The sequence below is a fragment of the Homarus americanus genome, unplaced genomic scaffold (assembly GCF_018991925.1).
Source record: "Homarus americanus isolate GMGI-L3 unplaced genomic scaffold, GMGI_Hamer_2.0 scaffold47003, whole genome shotgun sequence".
Classification (NCBI taxonomy): Eukaryota; Metazoa; Arthropoda; class Malacostraca; order Decapoda; family Nephropidae; genus Homarus; species Homarus americanus.
The window spans coordinates 16005-25088 of NW_024752271.1; the positions used below are offsets into that span (position 1 = coordinate 16005).

Consider the following 9084-nt stretch of genomic DNA (forward strand, 5'->3'; position numbering starts at 1 on the left):
GTAAACTGGGTCCCCCTGTCACTGAGGACTTGTTTGGGGATACCGACCCGACAGAAGATTTCCAACATGGTTTCTGCAACAGTCGTGGCTTCAATGTTCCTCAAGGGCACAGCCTCGGGCCACCTCGTGCTAAAGTCAACCAAGGTGAGAGTATACTTTGCCCCATCGCTCGCCCTTGCGTTTATCGGCCCCACAATGTCGACCGCCACCCTCTCAAAGGGTTCAGAGATCAGTGGGAAGGGCCGTAGTGGTGCAGGTGGGACTCTCCCTCGATCACTGGTTTTCTGGCAAACATCACAAGAGAGGACTAGCCTTGCGATCTCCTGGCCCATCCTTGGCCAGAAGAACGCTGCACTGATGCGATCAAAGGTCTTCTTTTTACCCACATGACCACCAAGAGCAGTGCAATGACCTAGCTTGAACATGGCTAGGCGGTACTTGGAAGGAACCACGAACTGCAGTCGTGTTTCACCCAGAGACGTCACCGTCTCTCTTTAGAGATGGTTCCTCTTCTTTACGAACCTCGTTCGATTTCCAAATGTCTCCTTGATGGTCCCAACCATCAAATTCTTGTGTACTGCAGTGAGCGTGCTGTCATGCTCTTGCTCTTGTACGACATCCTGACTATTGATGAGATCAGACGATGTGACAATAGCCAATGGGGTGACTCGAGGTTTTGTTTGAGCCATACCCCGAGTGACTGCAGCAGCATTAACTTGGGTCAAAGCAGCAGAAGAAGTTTGGGTTGCAGCTTTCACTGCACAACTGTTTCTTGCTCCCTTGATATTTCCAATGATGAGATCGTATATAGGTTCCCTCAGGACTGCTGCAGTGACCCAACCTGAGAAGAAGGAGGTGTCCACCTCAATCTTGGCCACTGGAATCGTTTGAATGTAACTATTGGCCAATTTAACACTTACTTGTGCTCTGGTGTATTGATGTGGCTTCACCAATTCCTTCCTGACAATACAGCCTGATGCCCCACTATCTCGCATGGCAGTCACTGGAACTCCTCCAGCGTATCCTGGCTTAAGAAGAAAGGTGGAGTGACCCCTCGAGGAGAGGGTGGGAGCGGCAGTTAGTCAGTAGGTGTGGTGGGGTAGAGCTGATTCGGTATGAACCCCTGCTTCAGTTTGCATGACGATCGGCCCTGCTGGAAGGTCAGGCCACTCCCTGCTCACAGTTTGAACACCGGCGGCTTCCTGCTGCTAGTGTCTTTGTGGATTATTAATGCTGGCACCTTGGCCTACGAATTGAGCCAAGGCGGCTTCCTGCCGCCGGTCCCATCGTGGATTGTTACCCTGGCGCCAACTGTCCTGGTACTTCGGGTGGCCTTGGTACTGCTTCTGCTGCTGTTTCTGTTGCTGTCTTTGCGGTTGTGGTTGCTGGTTATTTCCCTGTTGCCTGGGTGGGTTCGGTGGCTGTTTCTGTAGAGGTTGTTGACCTTGTTGGGTACCTGCCGACGCCCTGTTCAACCACCGCCTCCGAGTGTGGTACCCGAAAGCGCTGAAATGAGAGTCTGCTTTGCTTGCCATTTCCTTCGACGTCTTAACTCCATTGGCCCTCATTTGAGCTACAGGTACAGGAGGACAAGACCTTTCAAACTGCGTGTGCACCATCAAGTCTATATCTCCTTCCATGGACTTGAGGGGTTTCATCCTTACTCATCCACTGAGCCACATAGTCCCTTAAACGTTCCCGGAACTGTGCAGCCGTTTCATTTTCTTCCAACATTGCCCTGTTGAACTGATGCCTGGCCTGCTCAGTAGTCAGCCCATATGCCCGCAGCAGTGCAGACTTCATATCAGGGAATTTATTTTCAAGACGCTCTAGTCGTCGAAGAATCCCTAAAGCTTTCCCATCAAATAGGTTCAGGAACTCAAATTCATTAATGCTGTCATCAAGCTCGTAGGCTTCTGCGAGATGCTCAAACCGGGAAATGTACATTTCCATGGCTTCGCCCGCCTTAAAGGTGGGCATCTGGGGAAAATTTCTTATAAGTGACGTTTTGAGTGGGAGTTCCTGACGGAGAAGAATTTTGGTTCCTTCCCGCTGAGGCCAGTTGGAACTCCCGTTCCCTTTGTCTCTCTTCTCGTTCCTGCTTCTTTTCTTCCTTCTGAAAGTCTAGCTGGGCTAAGAGTTGTTCATGCTCACGTTGTTTGTCTTTTCTCTCCTCAGCCTTCTCCATGTATACAACCGCCTCAGCCCCATCCAGCACGAGGTCACGTGCTTCCTCAAAAGCCGCTGCACGAGCTGACATGTTGTAGGTGTGGGCGATAAAATTGTGCAATTATCCACGGTCTGTGTCCCCGTTCAGGCGCCAATTGTTATGTTTTAAATGCAAGAAAGCGGTTTTCTTACCGTAGAACTCAGATACCTTCACACTGATTACTCACCCAGGAGATTATGGTGCATCACTAAGTATAATTTCACTCGGCTTCCGGCATTCAATGCGTTGTGTACTTGATAAATGATGATTTAATGAATTCCATTAATTTCCAACATCCATCTAAGTTATTGGTTATACTTTGTCATAACCAATCAGTCTTTACCTTTGATAATAATAATAATAGAGGGGTCACAGATACGGTCAGATAATTACACTTATGTTTATTTGGCACAATTCCATACACTGGACTTATAATTTGCATGGATAGGTCAGTCACTCACATTCGCGCCACAGTACCGTAAGTTATAAGGGAGAGTATGACAACCTGGGGATTTAATCGTTTAGATCTATTAGGCCGGCCTGGAGTGCTCTTGTAGCAAACAGGCCCTCACTAGTGATCACTTCCTTTACAGCAGTGGTTCCCAACCATTTTAGTACCATGCCCCACTTTTTTATCACAAATTTCTTCATGTCCCCCACCCGTTAATTGTTTAGTATGATATAACAATATCAGTTTTGAAGAAGTATAACATAAAAAATTGTATCTTTCAAATAAAACTAAAGGGTTTAACTTCAAATTTAATCAAATAAAATCCATTTTATAATGTGTATAACATATCTACCATCAGATTAAATAAATTCAATTACAATCAATTAATGAGACCCTTGAGCCTGATGTCTACTGCAAAGAGATTTTATCCGAGGCAGAAATTTTGTTAATTTCAATCTCAAGTCGCCTCGTTTAGTGATATCCAGTCGGTTTCTTTTCTTCAGTAATAAGTCATTCACAGCACTAAATCCACATTCCACTAAGTATGACGATGGGAATGGTAACAGTAGTTTTCTTGCCAAACTACTTGTATTTGGATATTTAGCTTGTGTTTCTTCACAGAGCCACATCATTGTTCCTTTTATTTTGAACAGGGCTTTAATCGAGTCATCATTTTGTAATTCTGAAAGTTCTCCTTGATACTCCATGGTTACATCTGACAGATCCACTAGCAATGGCTGAGTCATCCAAGATGGATAATTAATTTCTTTCAAATCAGAAAATCTGAAGTTGAAATCGCTTACCATTATTTTTAAGTGCTCCACAATAACAAGACAAGTAGCATCTGTTACCTCACATTTATTCAGCCAATAAAATTGTTCAAATTTTTTGACAGAAATATTTTCTTGGGATAATTCCAGAAATGATATAAAGCCAAATATCTTGGCCTTTGAATTAACAAGAGTCATATTTGTTCCTTGGAGCTCCTTATTTAAGACATTGAGTTTTTCAAATATATCTGCTAAATAACTGACAAGTGCTTTACCATCAACTGTCAGTAACAGAGTCATATAAGGTTTGTCATCCAAGAACTCACTAAGAATATCAAATAATTCCATGAATCTTTTCAGGCAATTCCCATTTGATAACCACCTTACATCAGTATGAAGTAATAATCTTACATAGTCTGCATTTTGATCCTTGCAAAATTGTTTGAAAAGACACTCACATTTGGCATTAGCTTTTATAGTGTTGATGCATTTTATAACTGCATTCAATGTCTCGTTTAGAACAGGGGAAACTTTTTTGGAAACTAAATTCTGTCTATGAATAACACAATGCACTAACAACATTTGGGGATTGTCGTCTTTCAATAATTTTAAACTCCATTTTTCTTGCCCATCATCACTGGAGCACCGTCTGCAGCACAAGATATAATGTTCTCCATTGGTATCTGCTTATCATCTAAATATGTTTTTAATTTCTTATATATATCAATTGCAATAGTGGTGGTTTCTAATGCTTCGCAAAATAGCATATCCTCAATAAATTCTCCATTATCAACATATCTTACATAGGCCATTAACAGAGCTTCACTATATCTTACAGTTGATTCGTCCAACTGTATTGAAAAATTTGTATATTTTAATTTTTCAACAAGTTGTACTTCTACATCACAACTCATTTCATCAATCCTGCTACTAACAGTATTATTACTGAGCGGCATGCTTTTGAGATCTTGGTCATCTTTTTCAAGAACTACTTTCAGAAAAGTTGATATTGCGGGCTTAATTAAATTCTCCCCTATTGTATGATTTTTGCCACATTTTGCTATGAGAAGAGAAATTTCATAACTAGCCTCAAGACCACGATCCTTGCTTGCACTTCTTGCAGAGAACAATGAATTTATTGTTGATCTTTTTTCAAACTTCTCCTTTAGGGATTTAAAATACTCCAGTTTTGAATTAACATGAATACTGTGTTTTGCCTTCAAATGATTTTCGAGACGACCTCTCTTCATGGATTCATTAGTCAAACATTGGTGGCACAACAGACAAAAAGGCAACCTTTCATCATGAGTCGCTGGTATGAACCCAAACAGCAAGTACTCATCTGAATACTGGCGAACTTTTTTTTGGCGTGCACACTGTTCATTTTATGCATCATGGGGGTAACTGAAAAGTGAAAATAAAATATTTATATACTTAGGAAAATAAATTTAATATCTAACTTCTGTAACATACAAGGCACAATGTCAATATGCAGTTGCCATTTCAAGTAAATATTGAGCTTTATATTCACAGTTTTAAATTAATGTTACTGTGACAAGATCAATGAATGATTATTTTTATGCATTATTTTCAGAGAATAACAAGATCAATAATCATAATGAAAAGCACTTTAACCAGCCCTCTCAGTGAAGCTAAAAAACAGAGACAGATAACTATATCAACATGAAACTTGCATTTGTGTTTAATTCAATACTGCTTCCATGCTTTATTGTGCACATTTAATTTGGTTGTAGTTAGTTTCCTCTGTTTTTTTAGCTTCAGTGGGAGCGTTGAGCAGCTGACTAAAACTCACCTTCTTCCTTGACAGCAGATGAAGAACTGCAAAGTTAAACAAGTCAGAAGCCACGCATATAGCTGGTGCCAGATGCACGATAACATTAGTGGGTGAACACTTGACTAGATTGCACAAGCTGTTGTGCTCAGCTAGGTTGTAATTACAATTTTACCCTTTAAATTTATAATTTTTACCCATATAGGGTAAAATAAAAAAAAATGTTGATATTACTATATTTTTCATATTGCCCCCCTATTATTATTGAATTGCCCCCTACGCCCCACGTTGGGAATCACTGCTTTACAGGATGAGTTAACTTTCGCTGGACTTAACAACAATCTCGGGGAATTGCACACACAGACTCGTAGCACTGGTAGGACTGCATGGCCCCTGTTCTAAGTGTAAGTCCGCAGAGCAGGAGGTCTTCTCTCACCCAAGGTCTAAAGCAAACTGACTAAAATGAGGTCTCACTGGCTTCCCCTTATCAGCCGGCCTGGTACCTTATCTCTACCTAAACAAACATTTGGGATGTGTTCTGCGGGAGGCCCAACGCAGCCCATGACAAAAGGATTCTGTAAACGCTGGAGAAAAGTGTAAATATTGTCATTTCTATTTTATCTCACGTTTTATACCTTATCCTGTGATCCATAAAAAGTGTCAGTAGCTTTATGATGTCATATTTATTTGATCAATATACACAAATTTTATGATTGTTTTTACACCAGATAAATCTATGTAATTTGTTCAGATTTTCAATTGAGATTTCCATACCTGTATTTTTTTCTATGCTTCAAGGTGTCTCTTTATGTCACTCGTGTGTATAGCTTTTTTTGTAAGTGGTGTGAAGTCAAAATACGCTGGTAATTGATCAATAACTCTGGAAGAGGGAGTTGATCACTTAAGACTGTCAGCCCCAGTCCGCTGCACGATCTCCTAGCTGTGACGTCATTCCGGAGGTAACATTTCCATTAACTACAATGACTACGTATATTCTGTACAGTTATTTTGGGTTAATACTACTGTAATATATATATATATATATATATATATATATATATATATATATATATATTTTTATATATATATATATATATTTTTTTATTTGTGGTGAGTCCCCATTAGAGTCTAGTCATAGGCTATGGGCCGTGGGTTTTAATGGGTGGTTGAGGTGTTGATTGTATATATATATATATATATATATATATATATGTAACCGTCGGAATTTACTGGACTTTAATTTCTCACTTGACTTGGGGTTTATTAAAGATTATTAGATGGTAATTGCAGTGGAAGCGCCCCTTTGAGAGAAATCCCGAACCAGCACAAGAACACTTAAATTTACTAAACAAAATGAATTGTCCGTGACCCGTGGAAGGATAGCGTCTGTGACTGGGATGAATGAGACACACTGTAAAATTTAGACACTTATATTCCCTCCAACACTACAGACACAATCAAATAATGGTACACCAATATGCGCACCTCGTAACCTGAACTTAAAACACTACTCTGGGGAATAAAGGTCATACATGATATTGAATATATTAGAAATTCAGACAATGCCTCATTAGACAACAATAAATTTAAAGTAGTAAGAAATGTTGCTTGCACACATGAAACAGGCCTTAAGGGTTTTCAACAAAATAATATCAATCACTGAGAAGATTTTATAAAAAAATAGGCAATCAATAACTCTACAATGAATAGGCCTTAAGGGCACTCAACAAAATGATATCGAGCACTGAGAAAATGGTATAAAAAAATAGAACTTATTAACGCCACCCTGAGTAGGCCTTCAGGGCACTCAGCAAAATTATATTACCCCAACAGATACACACTTCCTTACCTAACTTAAACACTACACTGGGGAACAAGGGTTATAACCTGAGATTGAAATTATAAGGAAATATTAAATGCACACAACATACATAAGTAACTGAAAAAATAGTATTAAGTACACACAAAAATATTATCACTATTATTAAGAAGTTACCGAGTCCACCAATACCCGTGAACATGCTTCCTAACCTAACACATAGATTCCACTTGCACTCCATAGTTTTTTAAGGCACAACCAACAGGCACCCGTAGTTTAAGGCCCAAACCAGCCTTTCTCAACCTTGGAAATGTACCTCTAAGTTCCACTGGACTCTTGGTCCCAGTGTGTGAACCTGTATCACTCAGCTGGCTTCACTTTTCCCCCAGTACATCCATGAAACGGAAGGGAGTGAGCCACTCAGACCTTGTACAGTTGAGAGAAGCTTTAGCTTCCCGTTAGTAAAAGGTTTTCACTCAGCTGCTTGAAGATATGTGGTATTGTGAGCCGAGGTAGAGGAGAGTTGATGACCCCAAACGATCGTTACGTCGTTAGTTGGTCACCTAGACAGCTGGGTTCACTCCAACTGTCACCATACTCAACAGGTGGCTCAAACCCAGGTCAGTGGACGGTCATACAGCTAGCTTCACCACTCGTGTCTCATACCGCCAGTGGACGATATCAAACCGCGTGGGGTCTACAGAATCATGAAAAAACTGGCCTGTTAGCTATTGTCTCACATCACCGTTTGTTCCTTCCGCCCTATCAAGCTTTGTCTGAGATTGAATAAAACTTACTTGTTAATACTGATGTTAAATAAACGAAGGAACCAGGTCACGCTATCCGTCTCTCCTGGGTACAGCACAGAGGTGGTCCTTGATCAGCCTCACCACTCCCCAGCCACGCTTGCTCACTGGTTCACGTTCTTCAGGAGTGAATTATTTACCAGAAGATTAACAGCTTAATTATGACGTACGCAACATTTTCAGACTGGGAAACGATCTATAATTATTTTCAATTTAATAACTGATATTTAATTTCATGATTCAAGTCCCTATTAACTCGGTAAATTACATTTAATATCGTATAGGCCTAGTTCGACAACCTCTCGCTACGTGCGGGGAGCGCGGAGTGCGGTCTTCCCTCTGACGACCTTGAACTCAGCATCGTCAATGGCGCGGCGTTTGAAATTACACTGAAATTTCTGAATATTACAATCGACCCCCCTAAAAAAAGACAGCACTTTCCTCATGTGCTGAGAAAAACATGCATACGACCCCCCTAAAGAATTGTTCTAAGAAACTGCATCTCACCCCTTTAACGTGCTATACGTAGCATCCCCATCTTCTCTTCTCCCCTTCTCTCTTCCGCTAACACTCGACCCCCCTAAAAAAAGACAGCACTGTCCTCATGTGCTGAGAGAACAACTTAGAAACCACCTTCAACTCTGCCCAATTCCAACTCGCTGCCAGCAACTCCATTTCTTGCCTAGCCCAATTCAAAACCAACCAGAACATACAAGCTCCCCTTTTGCCTGACCCTTAAGCTAGAGAACCAATGTCAAAAATAATACCAAATCCACATCCTGCATACTCTCCTTTGGCCTGGCCCTTGAACTAAGAGAACCAGTGTCAAAACCAATACACAGTCCAAAACAAACATGCTTTCCTTTGGCCTGGCCCTTGCACTAGAGAACCAATGGCAAACAGTACTCAGTCCACAAACGTCTACGCCTTCAACGTCGCTCAATCACGTGGAATCTGCCGGCAGAAGCTCTGACACTGCCCAGCCATCTAGTGGGATATGCTCATGACAGCAAGCACTATCTGGGCAAAACACTACTTCCTCCACCCCCTCGACCTAGCGGTGCAGCATAACTACAGTGCAGAATGACGCGACAGAGTACCATCTCCCCCTGCTGTAGGCTCTAACAAAGCACTTTTAATATGCCAGACAACCTTTTCCTACGTCATTGGATTTCCTCACTCGGTACAATTAGGAATTTTTTGGGCTGTACTGACCTCGTCCTGATAAGCCTCCCAC

General features: G+C 41.2%; 2 protein-coding genes across 2 annotated transcripts; both read right to left on the reverse strand.

Annotated features, from left to right (window-relative positions):
- Positions 1 to 3043: 3043 nt before the first annotated feature.
- LOC121855022 (protein ZBED8-like) lies at positions 3044 to 3778 on the reverse strand. The gene has a single exon (XM_042349856.1). It carries the CDS (start codon positions 3776 to 3778, stop codon positions 3044 to 3046), a length of 735 nt encoding a protein of 244 aa, XP_042205790.1.
- A 260-nt stretch (positions 3779 to 4038) lies between these two features.
- Positions 4039 to 4680, reverse strand: LOC121855023 (protein ZBED8-like). The gene has a single exon (XM_042349857.1). The coding sequence runs from the start codon at positions 4678 to 4680 to the stop codon at positions 4039 to 4041; it is 642 nt and encodes a 213-aa protein (XP_042205791.1).
- Between the last annotated feature and the right edge of the window lie 4404 nt (positions 4681 to 9084).